Source organism: Phycodurus eques, chromosome 10 (assembly GCF_024500275.1).
Source record: "Phycodurus eques isolate BA_2022a chromosome 10, UOR_Pequ_1.1, whole genome shotgun sequence".
NCBI classification, from domain to species: domain Eukaryota; kingdom Metazoa; phylum Chordata; class Actinopteri; order Syngnathiformes; family Syngnathidae; genus Phycodurus; species Phycodurus eques.
Window position 1 is genome coordinate 5454318 of NC_084534.1, and position 20260 is coordinate 5474577.

Genomic DNA, 20260 nt, shown 5'->3' on the forward strand with positions numbered 1-20260 from the left:
GCTTCACCATGACGCCTGCTCACAATACCCCGAGCACCCAACAGTTCCTTGCCGAGAGGAACATCACCATGCTGGAGCGACCTCCCTACTCACTTGAACCTGGCTCTATTCATTTTTCTTCTTTCCCAAGCATCAAGGGGACCCGGTTTAAATGTGTACGACATTAAGAGGGTTTTAAGAGACTACGAACATGAAGCAAAGACTAAAATGACATGATTAATATAAGTTGAACCAACACGCATAAAAATGTTAACATTTATTGCTGTTTCTGAATACCCCATTTGAAAGCAAAAGCATTCAGAATATACACAGAAATTACACAATTATATATGGTTTCACAAAGGCAGTGAACACATACTGTATTACAATCTACAAAAATCTACAGAAATTTAAAATCCTAAATATCAAAAAGTATAGCTGCAGAAATAGGTGGAGAACTGCAACCAGAGACTACTCTGAAGTCAGTCAGTGAAACGAAAGTGACATCACAATACAAAGAAAGCGGACGTCATCTTTGTACTAACCGCTGGTTTTGGAAACTACAACCGGCAGACAACAAAACAAACTCCAAAAACAACCAAGAGAACTGAAATTATCATATAAATAATGGTGACTTTATGCATCCACAATATGCTATTTTTCAGAGAACACCTCTGCATTGTAGCATGTGATCGTATAGTCCCGTGGGATTGGTAGTGTATCATGCAAAAACTAGGTTTCAATCATGGGATACATCGTGGAGATCTCCATCCTTGTGAAAGGGGCTAAGTGAATTTAAAAAAACACGTTCCTTTCCTGCAGCCTGGTGGCCAAACAGGATAAATGGTGGTAGGGGATTGGGCTCAGGTCAATGCACAACTCCAGCACCTTCAAAGTGTGCTTCAGAAAGAAAAACACAGCTGACTCCTATAGTCTGGTGCTTGTACCCAATGGGCTTCAAGGAGACACAGCATACCAATCCTTTCTTAAATGGAATGAGTGGCATTAAAAAAAATAAAAGAAAATGACCATCACAGCCCACCAAAAAGCTCCAACTGACACACACAAAAAACTCCAGCTGTGAAAGAAGGTTGCTTGAAACCAACTCTTTAGCAAAAAAAAAAAAAAAAAAAAAAAAAAAAAAAATCAAAATTCCAGTAAAAAAAGAAAAAAATGTTCATACTAAATAATTGTTTGCTCACATCAATGCCAGGTAGCCATTTTGGAGGGGCGTCCAAATGTGGACGAGGTGTTTGTGTATGAGGTGACGTTATCCCCATTCCAGTGACAGTCAAGCTGGATTCAAGGACAAGCTGGTTTGTGGTGTCACATGACCGCAGAGTGGGGGCTTTCAGTCTAGTCCTGTTCCATGGGCTCATCTGGTGTTCCCATGTCCACACAGGAACTTTCCATGGCGCCCTCTGTAGGTGGCTCATTCGTACTACTGGATGGAGTGGGTGAAATGTCATCTCTGGCCACTTCTACACTCTCGTCTATGCTACAACTGCTACTATTGCTGCTGCTGCTACTACTACTGCTGCTGCTGCTGCTGACTGGGTCACTGTGACTCTCCTCACTGTCTGCACCGGTCTCTGGGCTTCTGGTGACACAAGCAGGTGACGGGTGCTCTGTCTGATCCATGTCACTGGCGTCATGCTGCGATCCGCACAGTACCTCCCTTTCGGCCTGTTCATCATCAAGGCCCGAGTCTGGACATGCTTCAGCCTGAGTGCTGCTTGTTGGCTCTGTAACACAGTGGGACAATGTGAAGCAATGTACTTTTCAGTCTTTAAAACAGTTCAAAATGAGAAAAATTACAAAAGAAACAAAAAAAAATAATAAGTCACCATCCTATGTCAGCCCTGATTTTGACTAACATGATTATCCTGTACACAAACACAAACCCCCAGAAAGACTACAAACAACACAACTTCCAACACAATCTTAACAATAGGAGGGACATCCCGATCCGATCACATAATCGAAAATTGGGGTCGATCACGTGACTTTCAGCTGATCAAGATTGGGTAAAAAAAGATTGGTTTTATCAATTTTCTGAGATTTTAAATCTTACTAAGTAACAGAATAATCCAAAAGTCTTTGTTTTAGTTCCGGTAGAGTTACTAACAGAGAGACACGCAGTGTGTGTGAGCATGCGCATATGCACACTCTGCCCTCTGCAGGTGGGGTCTTTGTCACCAAAAGCACTTTAGATTAACAAAGAAATGCTTTCACGCTGGTTAATACAAGGAGACACAATGTTTTATTACATTCTGATTTAACGCAGGGCTGCCAACCTATGAAAATTCACTTGCAGAACAATTTGTCCAACTTCGTCTGACTTTCCAAATTTTCAAAATGCTGTCAAGAACATTTCCGACAGTCATAACCATAATTGTTAATAAATTATGGCTTCAATATTTGTCATTGTAATGTTTTTATTCCATCAACCTTGTAATGCTGGAGCCAAGTACCATCATATGAGATTTCGACATTCCACCAAAATCATATCTCTCTATGGATTAATTCACCTTTGGCAATTCTGTATTCAAGCATGGTAACATAAAAAAAAAAAAAAAACAGAACTGCAGGCCTCCCTTGCCTATTACAGCAGATTATTCAGATCTGAATTGGATAGTTTATGTATAGACAAACGTTTTGGTTTTTATTTTGTGAGATGTATTTGTACCTGTTCAAGAAGTACATGTAAGGAAAAAAAAAATGGAATTACGTCTTCTCTTGCTTGCTATTAATATTTCCTCTAGCCACAATTGCTGCTGAAATGATGCAAATTTCCCCAGTGTGGGAGTAATAAAGGTTATCTTATATTATATTACAAATATTTACTTATAATAATAATGTACTCTTAACCTGCCCACATTCTGAAGTGACGGGTGCAGTGACGTACTTATTAATTTAAGCACTGTGTGGACGTGTATTATTTTAGATTTTTATGTCTGAACATGTATTAATCTGCCTGTTATTTTGTTGTTCAAAGTTGGTTACTCCCTGCAAAAATGCGGTTCCAGCCAGACCTAGACTCAGATTCCATTAGTTAAGAAAAGCAACCTGCAAATTACATAAATATAAAAAGAAACGGTACTTTGAGATGGAATTTGGGGAGGCTAAGAACAACACTAAAATGATTTGGAAAACTTTCAACAAGCTAGTTGGGCATGACAAGTCTACACCTGCAGACACCAAATATATCCATGGGCGTATAACTAAACCAGAAGACATTGCTAATTATTTCAATAATTATTATAGAGAGTCTGCCAATCCAGAGGCACTGTCCCTGATGTCCATGTGATGTTGCAACCAGGACAACCCCACAACATTCAGAGCCTTTAGGAACTTGGGGCGACTCTCATCCACCCCCAGGGCCTTGCCACAGAGGAGCTTTTTAACCACCTTGCTGACCTCACCCCAGAGATAGAAGAGCCCGTCTCATAGATCCCAGACTCTGCTTCCTCATGGGAAGGCGTGTCGGTAGAATTGAGGTCTTCGAAGTATTCTCCTCACCGACTCACAACGTCCCAAGTCGAGGTCAGCAGCGCCCCATGCCCACTATACACTCCTGAGTGTATAGTGGGCCTGAGACACCGGATGGTGGACCAGAATTTCCTTGAAGCCATCCGGAAATCATTCTCCATGGCCTCACCAAACTCCTCCCATGCCTGAGGTTTTGCCTCAGCGACCACCAAAGCTACATTCTGCTTGGGCAACTGGTACCCATCAGTTGCCTAGGGAGTCCCACAGACCAAAAAGGGCCGATAGGACTCCTTCTTCAGCTTAATGGCATCCCTCACCGCTCGTGTCCACCAACAGGTTCGGGGATTGCTGCCACGACAGGCACCGACCACCTTACGGCGATAAGGATACCCACACCTGCTCGGTGCCTCTCACCGTGGGCAGCTTTATAGTGGAAGAGATTCCAACACCTCTCGAGAGGACTGATACCGGAGCCCAAGCTGTGTGTGGAGGCGAGCCAGACTATGTCTGGTCGTAACTTCTCAACCTCACAAACAAGCTCAGGCTCCTTCCTTGCCAGAGGTGACGCGCCATGTCCCTAGAGCCAGCTTCTGTAGCTGGGGATAGGAACCTCCAAGGTCCCGGCCTTCGTCCACCGCACAGGTCACACTGCACCCAACCCCTTCGGCCCCTCCCACTGGTAGTGAGCCCATGAGAAGGGGGACCCATGTTACCCTTTCGCTTTGTCACTTATTTAATAAGTGTTTATTGTGCTGTGTTTTTCCTTCGCAGTGGAAAACATAAAAAATAATTCCTATTCCTAAAATATAAAAAGGCTTGGCAGGCTGGGGTGGTTGTCCCCCTTTTTAAGAAGGGCGACCAGAGGGTGTGTTCCAACTACTGGCGGATCACACTCCTCAGCCTCCCTGGTAAGGTCTATTCAGGGGTGCGGGAGAGGAGGGTCCGCCGGGAAGTCGAATCTCAGATTCAGGATGAGCATTGTTGGTTTTTCGTCCTGGCCGTGGAACAGCTCTACACCCTTGGCAGGGTCCTCAAGGGTGCATGGTAGTTCGCCCAACCAGTCTACATGTGTTCTGTGGACTTGGAGTAGGCGTTCGACCGTGTCCCTCGAAAAGTCCTGTGGAGGGTGCTTCGGGAGTATGGTGTATCAAACCACCTGATACGGGCTGTTCGGTCCCTGTACGACGAGTGTCAGAGTTTGGTCCGCATTGCCGGCAGTAAGTCGGACTCATTTCTGGTGGGGGTTGGACTCTGCGAAGGCTGCCCTTTATCACCGATTATGTTAATTACTTTTATAGACAGAATTTTTAGGCGTAGACGGGGTCCGGTTTGGTGGGTTCAGTGTTGCATCTCTGCTTTTTGCAGATGATGTTATTCTGTTGGCTTCATCAAGCCGCGACCTCCAACTCTCTGGGCGTCCCTGCTAAAGAAACTGCTCCCGCAACCTGACCTCGGATAAGCTGAGGAAAATGGATGAATAAAAAGGCTCCATTAAATGGGGTTAATAGTTGTCCCATCTGTATTTTACCTGTTTTAGGAAAAATGTTGGAAACAATTGTATGTGAGCAGATTCAGAATTATTTTTGTTAAATTTGGCTTGCTCCCTAAATTTCAGCATGCTTATAAACAAGGTCATTCCACTGCCACTGCACTGGTTCATATTGTAGTCAGCTGGTATTAAAATGTGGTTAAAGGTAGCTTAGTGGGGGCGATATTTTTAGACTTCAGTGCTGCATTTGATTTGATAGACCATGAATTTCTATTTGCAAAATTGAGGTGTTATGGATTATCAAGTCGGTCCCTGTGTTTGAAAAAGGATTACTTAACTCTTTTTTTTTTTTTGTCCTGTTCGGCTGTTATGTCAAGCAGAATGGAGGATATGTATCCCTTTTAGGCCGGAGCAGTTTTACTGGGTCACAGTGGAGTTTTTAACCTGCCGCTGTGGTTTCTTAGTATTATAATTGATGTTTATTGAGAATCAGACTCAATCAGTCGAACAGAACAACCTTACTAGAGAGGAGAGAGAAACGAAGACAAAAGGCAAAGCACTAATTGTAAACAGGATGAGAAAAGTAAATAATTTCATATCTACAACAATGAAACATTAGATATGAGTGTTGTATGGGGGGCGGCACGGTGGACGACTGGTTAGAGCGTCTGCCTAACAGTTCTGAGGACCGGGGTTCAATCCCCGGCCCCACCTGTGTGGAGTTTGCATGTTCTCCCCGTGCCTGCGTGGGTTTTCTCTGGGCACTCCGGTTTCCTCCCACATCCCAAAAACATTCATGCAGGTTAATTGAAGACTCTAAATTGCCCGTAGGTGTGAATGTGAGTGCGAATAGTTTGCTTCTATGTGCCCTGCGATTGGCCGGCGACCATTTCAGGGTGTACCCCGCCTCCTGCCCGATGATAGCTGGGATAGGCTCCAGCACTCCCAGCGATCCTAGTGAGGAGAAGCGGCTCAGAAAATGGATGGATGGATGGATGGATGTTGTATGGGGCTGTAGTGCTACACCCTGTGAGGGAAGGACAAGACAAGATAGAATAGGACAAGGACAGGAGAAGAAGCATGCAGGACAAGGGTCGTGAACCGGCTAAAAAACTGAAGTGTGGTGGGATTGACTATGTAAATTATAAGCGTCTATAGGACGAGAGTGTGAGTGAGGGGATACCCAAGCAATTCACATATTCATGAGTTATTTGTCGCAATAGGTGAGTGGCCCCACACCCAGCGAAAGAGTCCCAGGGGTGTGTGCCTGCGGACACATGCAAGTGAATTGACACCGTTTTGCAAGCACAAAGACTGACAGAAGTGTCTTGTAATTGCTGTGACACATGAATGCCCATATGGAGTTTGCTTAAAAAAATAAAAATTAAAAAAAATAAAAACACCTGAAGGAGTGATGGTGAGAAATACTGTAAGATTCTCTGGTCTGATGAGACCAAGATAGAACTTTTTGGCCTTAATTCTAAGCGGTATGTGTGGAGAAAACCAGGCACTGGTTGCACAGGATGACTGGTTGCAATCGAGGGAAAGATGAATGCAGCCAAGTACAGGGATATCCTGGATGAAAAGCAGGACCTCAGACTGGGCCAAAGGTTCCCCTTCCAACAAGACAGTGACCTTAAGCACACAACTAAAATAACGAAGGAGTGGCTTCAGAACAACTCCGTGACTGTTCTTGAATGGCCCAGCCATGGTTGAATGGCTCAGCAAATGGTCTGAAAACTTATGGCTTTGATATTTCCGTTTTTCTTTTTTATAAATCTGCAAAAATTTCAACAATACAGTTGGTTTCTGTCAATATGGGGTGCTGTGTGTACATTAATGAGGAAAAAAATGAACTTAAATTATTTTAGCAAATGGCTGCAATATAACAAATACTGAAAAATTTAAGGGGGTCTGAATACTTTCCATATCCACTGTACCTACAGTAATTAATGTATCAATTGTAAAACATGTGCCTTGGCTGCATAAAGTTTGGAAATCACCGCGTTATACTCAAACACTAAATCATAGATTGTGAAAGTAATTGGCTTAGTCACACTCTCATCACCACTGATTTAAAGATAAAAACAAAAACTGTGTAGAGCCATTTTCTACTTACAATACAGTGGAACCTTCAAAGTCGAACACTAGCCATAAGCTGGTCAACCTGAGTTTTTGTGAAATATTTGGTCTACCTCCAAACCTTATGACCAAGTACCATGTCAAAATCAATAAAACACAAACCTTGGTCTTCAACAGCTGTAGCAGTGCAAGAGGCCTCATCCTTGAAACTGACTTTCTCTTCTTCCTCTTGGACAATGGCTTCTGCTTCTTTTGAGAGGCAAGTGGCATTTAAAGGCTTTGGCGTTTCTACTTCCCGCTCTTCTTCCTCTTCTTCTTCATCCTCCTCATATTCCTCATCATCATCATCCTTGCCAAACTTAAGTCTCTTCACCTCCTGCTGCTCAGATTCCATGTCCTCTTCTGTGTCTGAGTGTTTGTTCTTTATCGCACTCCCCAGGCTATCTCCCGAGGCTGAAACCTCACTGAAACAAAAGGTCATTGTGAGTTCATTCTTTCAAAGCAAGGAGAATGTATTCCACGCATTACAACATACCTTCCGGATACATCTTTAACACCTTCTTGGTCTGTTTTGAGGTCTTTGTTTTCAGTGCTGTCAGGTAGTCCATTAGCTGCAAGGGAGTTGGCTAGAGATAATTTCGGTCGGTTGAGTGGCCGTGGAGTTCCCGGACCATTCACTTTTCTAAAAAAAAAAAAAAAAAAAAAAAAAAAAAAAAAAAAACAGAAATACAATGCCATTCACATTTTGATATGTTAACAGTGGCAAGTATAATGGACTCAAACCACAACCTCTCTGTGAAGGAAGAGGAGTTCCCCGGTAGCATTACTCCATTCATTCTATTGACAGCGCTGCATCCATTTTTCCTGCAATTAGAAGGGCAATGCTAAATTCACAACAAGGTTTGGTTTCACAACCTTTGTATTAGCTGTTTTGATGACTTTTCTTACTCTGATGTTGGATGAACACAGCTCACCACCATTACGTTCTAGATGAAAATAAATTAAATTAGTCAGATCCAGTTTCCAATTCAGGGGCAAAAATATTTTACATGCTTATCACTGACCTTTTCCACACCTCGAAGAAATTTATCTGTCCCTGTGTAGTACCTCTTGGGTTCTGTAAGTAACTCACATAAGCGCTGTATAGTGAAGGGAATTCTGAAAGAAGGAACAGAGCAGATGACAACCTTCATGTGTTCTTCTTGAGTCATTAAAGCTACCTGTACAAAAGCACATCATATAGTGTGCAGCAGTTCATAAATACAACCCCAATTCCAATGAAGTTGGGACGTTGTGTTAAACAAATAAAAACAGAATACAATGATTTGCAAATCATGTTCGACCTATATTTAATTGAATACACTACAAAGACAAGATATTTAATGTTCAAACTGATCAACATTGTTTTCAGCAAATAATCATTAACTTAGAATTTTATGGCTGCAACACGTTCCAAAAAAGCTGGGACAGGGTCATGTTTACCACTGTGTTACATCACCTTTTCTTTTAACAACATTCAATAACCGTTTGGGAACTGAGGACACTAATTGTTGAAGCTTTGTAAGTGGAATTCTTTCCATTTATGCTTGATGTACAGCTTCAGCTGTTCAACAATCCGGGGTCTCTGTTGTTGTATTTTACGCTTAATTAAATAATGCGCCACACATTTTCAATGGGAGACAGGTCTGGACTGCAGGCAGGCCAGTCTAGTACCTGCACTCTTTTACTGCGAAGCCACGCTGTTGTAACACGTGCAGAATGTGGTTTGGCATTGTCTTGCTAAAATAAGCAGGGGCATCCATGAAAAAGACGTTGTTTGGATGGCAGCATGTTTCTTCCAAAAACAAAACCTGTATGTACCTTTCAGCATTAATGGTGCCTTTACAGATGTGTAAGTTACCCATGCCATTGGCAGTAACACAGCCCCATACCATCACAGATGCTGACAGCACCCGAGTTAAATATATGAGTGTAACACCAAAGGGTCTGAATACTTATGGCTGTGTGATATTTCAGTTTTTCTTTCTTGCTGAAATAAGCAGGGGCGTCCATGAAAAAGACGTTACTTGGATGGTAGCATATGTTTCTCCAAAACCTGTATGTACCTTTCAGCATTAATGGTGCCTTCACATATGTGTAAGTTACCCATGCCATTGGCACTAACACAGCCCCATACCATCACAGATGCTGGCTTTTGAACTTTGCGTCCATAACAGTCCGGATGGTTCTTTTCCTCTTTGGCCCGGAGGACACGACGTCCAAAATTTTCAAAAACCATTTGAAATCTGGACTCGTCGGACCACAGAACACTTTTCCACTTTGCATCAGTCCATCTTAGATGTGCTCGGGCCCAGAGAAGCCGGCGGCGTTTCTGGGCGTTCTTGATAAATGGCTTTTGCTTTGCATAGTAGAGTTTCAAGTTGCACTTACGGATGTAGCGCCAAACTGTGTTTACTGACCTTGGTTTTCTGAAATGTTCCAGAGCCCATGTGGTGATATCCTTTACACATTGTCGGTTTTTGATGCAGTGCCGCCTGAGGGATTGAAGGTCACGGGCATTCAATGTTGGTTTTCGGCCTTGCCGCTTACATGCAGTGATTTCTCCAGATTCTCTGAACCTTTTGATGATGATATGGACCGTAGACGATGAAATCCCTAAATTCCTTGCAATTGTACGTTGAGGAACATTTTCCTGAAACTGTTCGACTATTTTATCACACACTTGTTCACAAAGAGGCGAACCTCACCCCATCTTTTCTAGTGAATTACTGGGTATAAAAGGAGCTTCCCTGAATTGCTCAATCATGGCACCAACCTGTTCCCAATTAGCCTGTTCACCTGTGGGATGTTCCAAACAGCTGTTTGATGAGCATTCCTCAACTTTCTCAGTTTTTTTTGCCACCTGTCCCAGCTTTTTTGGAACGTGTTGCAGCAATAAAATTCAAGTTAATCATTATTTGCGAAAAAGAATCAAGTTGAACCAGTTTGGTTCATTAAATAGCTTGTCTTTGTAGTGTATTCAATGAATTATAGGTTGAACATGATTTGCAAATCATAGATAATTATTAAGGAGAACATGAACTATATGCATTGTCAATAAACGCTCATTCCACCCTCACATCACAAGCTCAGCCTCTTCCTACCAATGTTTGTTTGTCCTTTGTTTGCGTTTCCCTACATTGCTCCCTTGTAGATTCCCCCGGTAGATCTCATTACATTTTCTATAGAAATTCACTACCTGTATATGTGTATGTGTGCTTGGGTTCGACAAAAGACCTCTGGTTATCGAGAACTCTTATCTAATTCATGTAGCAACCTTCAGATAACGAGACTGCTAAAAGCTTTGTCGTTGCTTTCTCCTAAATTTTATACATGTTAAAAGTAGCGTGGTGCCCATTTATGAGACAGATAGCTTGATTTATAACGCTGAAACTTAAAATTACGCTAAACCGGATGTAACGCAGGCGTCGCTTCCGGTTTATTATTTTCTCCTTAATAACGTTTTTATTTAACCCCATATACGCTACAGTCATATACCACAAATGGATTGGCATTGGCAAGAGTTGACCAATGTATTTCAACTAGACTTTACGCCGACTATACGCCGTGCCATCTGTATCGGCCGATAATTAGCATTTTATGCTGATCGGCTCTCGTCATAATTCACCGATCCGATCAATGACGTCATCAATCGGCTCCGCACAAGACATTTAACTACGCGTCGCCATTGCGTATGAATCGAAAAGCTAGTTTATTTTTAGCCTTGTCACGTGTCTTGTGGCGCAGTATTGTAACTATCTGATGGCCAATCAAGTTTTTTTCAATATTGTCGGTTAAAAAACACGTCATCGGTGTGGGACTATTTTGCGGTGTCTCATATAAACAACACGCAAGTTATTTGCAGTCTGTGCACAACTGAAGTACGTTGTGGGGAACGTCATCTAAATGCTTCAACACAAATTTCATCGGGCAGCTAAAGGATGTACACAAGGAGGAGCATGCCATGCTGCGTTAAAATAATAATAAAAAATGGAAAAGTCAAACAGATGCAAACTCTGGACAACGCCCGTCCATATAAGCATGTCATTAACAGTATTTATTGAAGTAATTTAATTGCAATAAAGTAATTTAATTACAGTAAGTTAGCACCCATTATTTATGTCATGTTGTAATGTTGATCCGACCTAAACTTATGTCAGTGGCCAATCCTTGACTGCCCCCTAGAGGTCATTGATGTTTTAACATTTATCTGAAATGCTAGAGAATTTTGAGCTTGGATGGGCTCCAGCACACCCGCGACCCAAGCAAGGATAAGCTGTACAGAGGGAGGGAGAGGGGGAGGAAGGAAGGATAGATAGATAGCTAGAGATAGATAGATAGAAGTACTCAGTATACAGTACACAAGTATATACAATAAATGAACAAGTCATGTAAATGGACACATTGCTCCATCTTGTGATCGGATCAGTAATCGGTTATCATTTTTTAAAACTTGCTGATTGGTGATCGGCGCCAAAAATCCTGATCGTGTGAAGCCTAATTTCAACCATTAAGAGATTGAGATTCCAGGTTCACCAATTGGCTCAGTGTGATAAGCACATTTTGTTTGATTATTATATTTCAAATTGATCCTTTCGCACTCTTTTAAACTTACTTCACTGCGGAGGGATCAGGACCCTGTGTTGGCAGATATTCCTAATCAAGTGACTCGGACGCAGATGAGTAAAAAAAATGCATCAGGACATTCCTCGTTATGGATAATGTTTTTGTTAAATGTACCAACCACTTCAATTTTGTAATGCTACGATATAAAGTCTGCATCACTGCAGACACTGCACCAATCCGCCTGTCGATCTCCCGTTCCATTCTTCCCTCACTCGTGAACAAGACCCCAAGATACTTGAACTCCTCCACTTGGGGCAGGATCTCATCCCTGACCTGGAGAGGGCACGTCACCCTTTTCCGACTGAGGACCATGGTCTCAGATTTGGAGGTGCTGATTCTCATCCCAGCCGCTTCGCACTCGGCTGCGAACTGCTCCAGTGAGAGTTGGAGGTCACGACTTGATGAAGCCAACAGAACCACATAATCAGCAAAAAACAGATGCAATACTGAGGCGACCAAACCGGACCCCCTCTACGCCTCGGCTGCGCGTAGAAATTCTGTCCATAAAAGTTATGAATAGAATCGGTAACAAAGGGCAGCCTTGGCGGAGTCCAACCCTCATCAGAAACAAGTCCGACTTACTGCCGGATATGCGGACCAAACTCTGACTCCGGTCGTACAGGGACCGAACAGCCCGTATCAGGGGGTTCGGTACCCCATACTCCCAAAGCACCCCCCACAGGACCCCCGAGGGATACGGTCGAACGCCTTCTCCAAGTCCACAAAACACATGTAGACTGGTTGGGCGAACACCCATGCTCCCTCAAGGACCCTGCCAAGGGTGTAGAGCTGGTCCACTGCTCCACGGCCAGGACGAAAACCACACTGCTCCTCCTGAATCTGAGATTCGACTTCCCGACGGACCCTCCTCTCTAGCACCCCTAAATAGACCTTACCAGGAAGGCTGAGGAGTGTGATCCCCCTGTAGTTGGAACACACTCTCCAGGACCACCACCCTAGTCTGCCAATCCAGAGGCACTGTCCCCGATGTCCACACGATGTTGCAGAGGCGTGTTAACCAGGACAGCCCTACAACATCCAGAGCCTTGAGGAACTCCGGGCGAATCTCATCCACCCCTGGGGCCTTGCCACCGAGGAGCTTTTTAACCACCTCGGTGACCTCAACCCCAGAGATAGGAGAGCCCGCCTCAGAGAACCCAGACTCTGCTCCCTCATGGGAAGGCGTGTCGGTGGAATTGAGGAGGTCTGCGAAATATTCTCCCCACCGGCTCACGACATCCTGAGTCGAGGTCAGCAGCGCCCCATCCCCACTATACACAGTGTTGATGGTGCACTGCTTCTCCCTCCTGAGACGCCGGATGGTGGACCAGAAATAAAATAAAATAAAAAAGACCACGTAACCTAGCATTTAGGGGCTATTGAGTGACAAAAGAAAAGACGAGCTATCACAAATTCGTCCATCTATTGGCAGGCGTGCTCATCAAGTGGCATCCTATACAAAGGCACTGCCCAATGACGTTGCTTCTTGGTGACACTTAAGCTGTGCCAAATTAAAACGTCCACTGTAAAATATAACCCTCTTACGTTATTTTTTTATGTGAGGGGTATTGTGATAGGACTGTTGCGACACTAATGTAGCGTCCCAGATGGTAACGCAAAAAAAGTTGCCTTCCTTTTTTAAGTCATCCTTGTGGCTCACTCTCCAGGTATGTCTAATCAACCCACGCTTAATCCAACTGTGACATTTGGATTGAGTTCTAAAATAATTTGTCAGGGCTGGCGAGAGGGGCGCAGGGATGACATGCTAAAGAGGCAACTGTTACTGGTGGACTGGTCATTCATGGGCAGAGTTCAATAAACACAGCCTATGTGCATGTGCTCAAAGAGATTATTATTAGTTCTTGATTTTTGTGTGTGACAATTGACTTTCGACATACAACACTAACATTGCATGAACAATGAACATAGGTTAATATAAGTGGAGCAATGCACTTTGGTTGTATCCAAATCACAATTGAATTCGTAAAATAATTCCAGATGACGACCAGCAGAGTAATGCTGACGTTACCCCCAGTGAAACCAATGTGGGGGAAGAGTCAGTCCAGGCCAAAAAATTAGTATACTAATTTCACACATTTAAAAAAAAAAAAAAAAAAATCATTATTTTTTTAGTATTGCAGTTTATTTTGAGGATCACTGCCCAGTGTTTACATTTGTGTAGTTGCTTTTTTGGATGTTTAAGCATTCGGGTTACTTAATATGTTCAGTGAACACAGTGATATTGGGTCATTTAAATGGTGCTCGTACCCCCCCCCCCCAAAGGAGCAGTGAGGTAATACGTTGAGTGCTATATTAGCTACTCGTGCTAGCCACAAGCCAGTTATAATGCACATAATTTTTTTAAAAATATACATAAATATATAAATACTTGCCAATTGTGATCAAAAGGTAAATTATACTGGATGTGTGTTTATGTCTTACATTAGTGGCATTAGTAGATTTCAATTTAAACTTGTGAACTGTTCATGCATAACACTGCCTATACATTTAAAGGTATTATAACGCAACAGTTATTTTTACTATAGAAAAAGAAAAACAAACCATTCTAAATATAAATGATGGAATGGTGAATGTTAAATTTAGTTTGATAAGTCAACCAATTCAAAAAGTTGACAAGCGTCACATTAAGGCCTTTTGTCGACTGTCAAGGTAAGTGTAATAGCCACCTGTTTGTAAATTCTGGCAAAAACAGATTTCAGTATGTGTGAATACCATTTTTATATACCCCACATGGAGAATTACAAGTTGCATAATGAATTAATCAGACATTAATATGGCACAACAAATAGGACAGCTTCCCAATCGTGAACACATCTACTACAATACCTAAATGCATAAACCTTAACATTTAGGTAGCAGTTAATACAGGAGGGAGAGTGTGTCCATTAACCTTTCGACCAAAAATATTCCTCAAATTATTAATTAAAAGGCTACCTACCCATTATATCCTTCAACAATCTTCAGGATTCTCTCTTTCATATCTTCAAATGGAATGGACTCCACATTGGGATTGGCAGGGCCTCTTTGCTCAGGAGCTGTGGCTCTGAAATCATCCATTACCTTTTCCAATTTAAAAAGAAAGTAGGTCTTAAACTGAGACCATTGGACCCTATAGGAAATGTAAAATAGTAGTTTTAGACACAGGTGCCAAAGTATAATAAGCGTGTTGCATTACAGGGATGATTATAATGTTCCTTTACATGGTTTCTCCAGTCTTGGCGATATGACATAAAAACTGCTCCAGTACAGGACATGGCTCCCTTTTTGTTTTCTTCTCAAAGTCTGGAGGAAATACAGTGACAATTGAGTAAATTAGCGTACATGTACGTCACAAAACAGCCTAGGGAAAATGTCCATCAATCTCCGGGGAGAATGAACTTATTACCTAACAACATCCATACGTAATACCAACAGTATTCTCTCGTTTTAACAAGGTAACTGTAACTGCTTGTGTCAAAATTCAATTGCTTCCTTAAATGGTGGTAATGTACATACTAGTAGGTTAATGAATCATACAATTCAAGCTAGCTCAGTAGCTGAAGTTGAACGCTCATTAGCCGTCGACACTGTTGAATAACTTCAACTTGGCTTCTTCTTTGTGTTATTTTTAAGCGAACTTTTCACATACCACTAAAAAAACATTCGATCTTATGGGTAAACGAAACAACAACATAACAGCGAGCTTTCCTGCTTATTCGCCAGACACCAGACCATTTCCGTGGAACAGTAAGCTAGTGACGAGCAGCAGCTAGTCGACGACATTAGCCTGTTCGCTCCAATCACTTTGTCGTTCAACAATGTGAAAATCACACGAACACAGTGTACACAGATAGGGAAGTACTGATGATTACTAAATAATCCGAAATCAACTGAATAAACCTCTGAGCGCCTCTTGAAGTGAGTCAATTTCCATCACGCCGCTGCCCTATGTCAGCCCAGTGGATGTGATAAGGAGACTGGCAGCTAGCTGCTAGTGCTAAGCTAACATCTGTAGCAGGCAAGGAGAAGGAGGAGGGAGCATATTAATATGGCGCCGTGAGGTCACTGCCTGTAAAGCACACAGTGAAAGCCAACAGGACAACAACAAAAAAAAGAGTAAAGCCGTGCTCATGTACATAATATAAGTAACATGTATCAATCTATTAAGAAGATAATTCCATAATTTATACAAGTTCATCAAATTAATTGCCTACATTTACAAAACGTTTGGCTACATGTATGGTATTCCGTAAACTAACTAACTAGATTTAAAACCCTCAGTGTACTCGTCATTTTCAATTTTAACCCATCCATCTATCCATTTTCTATACTGTTTTACATCATTTAGAGTCGCAGGCGGTGCTGGAGCCTATCCCAACTTCCGTACACCCTGGATTGGACGCTGGGCACACATAGACAAACATAGACTCACTCCTAAAGACAATTTCGTCTTCAAATAACCGAACATGCATGTTTTTGGAATGTGGGGGGAAACAACAGAGAACTCGAGGAAACCCCACACAAGCCCAGGAAGAACATACAAACTCCACACAGAAAGGCCATTGTCTGAATTCAAACCCACAAGCACTGAACTGTGAGGCAGATGTGTTAACCAGTCATCATATTCCGCCTCCATCATAGCCCTTCTTTCTTAACTGTGAAAGCAGTGCAAGAGCATCCCAGCAGTGTCATCCTCAAATGTGTTTGAGTTGGAGTTAGGACGCAAACAGGCCTCTCTCTAGCAACCAGCAATCCTTTGGTCCCCAATCCACTTAAAAGGGACATATTATGAAAACAATTACGTTTTAATTGCTTGTATGCAGATAGTTAGGTATATAGAGTGCTTGGCCATCTATCAAGTGTTAAAGCCACCGTGATATGGACCAATCAGAGCCAAGCTGTTTTCCATATTTAAACTGGGTAAGATGGCGGCACAGTGGACGACTGATTAGCACATCTGCCTCACAGTTCTGGGGACCCGGGTTAAAATCCGGCCTCGCCTGTGTGGAGTTTGCATGTTCTCCCTGTGCCTGTGTGGGTTTTCTTCGGGTACTCCGGGCTCCTCCCACTTCCCAAAAACATGCGTGGTAGGTTGATTGAAGACTCTAAATTGCCCGTAGGTGTGAATGTGAGTGCGAATGAATGTTCGTTTATATGTGCCCTGTGATTGGCTGGCGACCAGTTCAGGGTGTACCCCACCTCTCGCCCGAAGATAAGCGGAATTAGGCTCCAGCACGCCCGTGAGCCTAGTGAGGATAAGCAGTGTGGAAATGAATGAATGAAAATTGGGTGATTTGAGCGATCCAGGCAGAGCAAAGCTCATACACATTAATTAATAATGAGAAATCTGACCGTCTCAAATGCCAGTCAGAAAAAACAACTAGAATAGCTAGAAAAAGGACATTTTGGACACTTCCAACCCAAATTATCTTGAAAACCCAATAGAATGACATCAAAGATGATAGAAATAATACAATTTTAAAAATGGGAGGGTACCTTAAAAAAATAATCATGATGAAATAATAATGAGTTGAATAAAATTATTTTAAATATTAGTTCTCTGGCTTGTGCTTCAGTATTTATTTTCTTCTTGAATTATTTTATTTCCTGTTCAAATACATCGGCAAGATGCAAAGTAGCAGCGAGCAGCCTCACTTCATATTCCGCAACCCCTCACTAAAAGCAGTTATAGCACAGAGCAACACCACCATATATTGGTAAAATGACTATAACAGAGGAGGCCATTGGCGAATGCCTGTTTGTGTCTTCAAGTCTTCACTATGATGTTTCCAGTTGCAACACAGTTGTTCCTCAGACAGGTTGAATGCAGGGAAACACATTTTGATGTACATGCTGTTTCACAAAGTATCAGCACCTTTATATATATTGAAATAACTGTATAGTTTGTAGAATGCACATTCAGTGCGTTTTGAATATTTTTATTTAGTATGCAACCAGTGTAGACCAGATGCCTGTTAACCAAATCACTTTGAAATCAAATCAATCCAATCCATGTGTGTGTGTGTGTGTGAGTATAAATATATATATATATATACTCACACACACACACTTATTTAATACAAATTGATGCATTTAACTAAAATAAACACACCTAATATCATCACTCATTCATTTGCATCCCAATAAAGCACATAATTGAGTCTCATTCCATTGCATTGTTTTATTCAAAAACATTTTGAATGCCCATCCATGATCAGTTTCCAGTTTGAATGATTAAATATACTGGACAGGCCATCATCACACCACAATGAAATCTACAGTACATTATAACAAATATAATTAATGATAACCATTTAAGACAAATATCTGTTAATTTTGTTGACAGTAAACATAACAGACAATATTCATATGGCACACCCTCTGCTGCAGTTCTTACAAACATCCAGTCAGACAGACTGCTGTAGCATCTATTCATACATTTCCATACCGCTTATCCTGTTCAGTGTTGCGGGGAGCTTGAGCCTATCCCAGCTGACTTCAGGCAAAATGCGAACGACTGCACACTCTGGAGTGGTTGCCATGTCCATCAAATGGTATTGCTTTACTGTGGACTTGCGGTTACTCAGTACTTATCTGAAATATAATAATGAAAGTGCATTTCAATATTCCACATGTAACATGTACACCTCCATTTGTGCTGCATTTAAAACTAGGTTCAGGGCAGGGTCACAAACCACCAGGGCGCAGCCCATTTTCAGGCCTGAGAAAATTTGGTAAAAGGCAGAACAGAAAGGACAAAAAGTGCTGTTTAATTAACATTTCTATGCAGAATATTTTATTTTGAAGACTGACTCACTTTATCCACGGCACTTTCTTTGTGCTTTGTAGCAGTAGCTGCATGGCAACAGCAAACAGTGCAGCTGACCCTTGGCATTCATTCTCTCAGATCAACTTCCAAAAGAGTTTGAGCATTATTTGCTACCCCCAAAAGATGTTCAAACTGGGAAGTAATGGATCCACCACCTCACCATGAACAAGCCAGGTGATTCTACTTTTTTTCTCTGCTAAGACTGCAAACGATGGTGGCCTTTAAAATCTGTTTGAGACTACTTCAAATCTTGCTACGTGCTGTATTAAAGGTCCCACATTTTGGCTCTTTAGACCTCCATAGAGTATAAAAATGTCAATTTCATTAAAAAAAAAACACACCTTGGTTTTGTCATGAGTGTCCAGAAAAGGCCCCTCTTACAGCTACTTCTGTTTGACCCAGTTTTGTATCCGCTTTGTCCATATTTGGCCCTTTCCTCGAATTGGTTACCTCCTTTTAGAAACCCACTTGTGAGAGCACGCATGCTTGTTATGTTGACAGCGCTGGCTCTGGAGCGGAAAGGGAAGGCGGGGATCTTCGCTAGTGACGGAGTCAAGCTCAAGAAATTCGAATGACCTGATTTCAGGCCTCTCGGTAGAAAAACGTAAAGGTAAGAATGTCAAGAAATAGACAGGGAAGCACCAAAAACCCTGCTTCCATTCCCAGCATCCTAACATTGTGATTGAGCGTTTTTGAATGACGGCAACCAAAGTATTTGAAAAATTATGGGGAGGAATGGACATAAGGAACATGTTGTGGCCATTACTTTCTCCAATCATCCCCACATGGGACCATTTGGTTAGAGGGAAACAAGCTCAGGCACGCAGATTCTGCATACAGTACGTTATATACAGTATGTATTTATTTACTTTTATATTATGGATGTTAATGTGTTTTGTTATGTCCTCCTGTAGAAAAATGGTCGTGTTGGGGATCACTGCTGTAGGTAAACTGACAGAACTGACGAGGTAAGTACCCTCTAGGCCTAACTTTCAAGTTATTTGTTTTTGTTCGTTTACATTGCAATCCAGGGTTCACTACATAGCAGTATAACCTTCCAATTTTGAAAGTTGACTTCATTTAGAGTACAGCTCTTTGCAAAGAGATGAATGGATTTTTGATGAATGGATTTTTTTATCAAGTTTATGAGGAGAAACATCACTTTGTACCTAACAATCCGGTGTAATTATTGAGACATATTTTCCCAAATGTAACTGGTTGTGGTTGATGATAATAAGCCAAAAGCTATTCGACCACATCATTGATATGAGTACTGAACAAGACAATATTACAATGGCCACAACCATCCAATGAGTCATTATTGTTTATATAAAAAGTTTAGGAAATACCATTCCTTTCGTACGTGCTACAAGTTCACTCAAAGGGAGGCTTTCATGACACACAGTCTGTGTGTCATGCCAGCGCGATCCTCTGTCCCGTAGTCACATTAACAGGAAGTCCATTGCACCGGCAGTCAGTTGTGTGGCTTGATATGTCGGATTACGTTCTCCTCAAACACTTTTCGCATGGTCTTTTCTATCTGCTTGAGGAAGACTTGTGGAATCCGACCACACAGGGTGTTGACTGTGTCCAGGAATTTGGCCTGGATGGGATAGAACAGTGACTGGAACATGTTGTCCTCAAACGGGAACTGCAACAACATCACACTGTATTACTTTTCATTGGCAAAGCTGTTGCTTTTAATACCACAACCAAAAATGTTA

General features: G+C 42.0%; 2 protein-coding genes across 3 annotated transcripts in view; both read right to left on the reverse strand.

Annotated features, from left to right (window-relative positions):
* Positions 1-243: 243 nt before the first annotated feature.
* Positions 244-16715, reverse strand: ppp4r2b (protein phosphatase 4, regulatory subunit 2b). The gene is made up of 9 exons (XM_061689117.1): positions 15608-16715; positions 14929-15010; positions 14667-14837; positions 8107-8200; positions 7991-8028; positions 7832-7906; positions 7578-7724; positions 7205-7506; positions 244-1724 (listed from the first exon to the last, which is right to left on the reverse strand). Exons 1-9 carry the CDS (start codon positions 15639-15641, stop codon positions 1336-1338), a joined length of 1332 nt encoding a protein of 443 aa, XP_061545101.1. The 5' UTR covers positions 15642-16715; the 3' UTR covers positions 244-1335.
* Positions 16716-17868: 1153 nt separating this feature from the next.
* gxylt2 (glucoside xylosyltransferase 2) overlaps positions 17869-20260 on the reverse strand; it is a 31177-nt gene continuing 28785 nt past the window's right edge. For both annotated transcript variants that reach the window (XM_061689119.1, XM_061689118.1), the window contains one exon: positions 17869-20187. In XM_061689119.1, coding sequence (XP_061545103.1) covers positions 20011-20187 — 177 coding nt within the window. In that variant the 3' untranslated portion in view covers positions 17869-20010. The remainder of the gene's footprint in view (positions 20188-20260) is intronic.

Excerpts from the sequence above, each read along its gene's own strand:
- ppp4r2b (XM_061689117.1), bottom strand. The coding sequence starts at position 15,641 with ATGGAAATTGACTCACTTCAAGAGGCGCTCAGAG. Across the intron at positions 14,838-14,928 it reads GCCAAGACTGGAGAAACCAT|GGTCCAATGGTCTCAGTTTA; the intron begins GTAAAGGAACAT and ends CATTTCCTATAG. Across the intron at positions 8,029-8,106 it reads TTCTTCGAGGTGTGGAAAAG|AACGTAATGGTGGTGAGCTG; the intron begins GTCAGTGATAAG and ends ATTTTCATCTAG.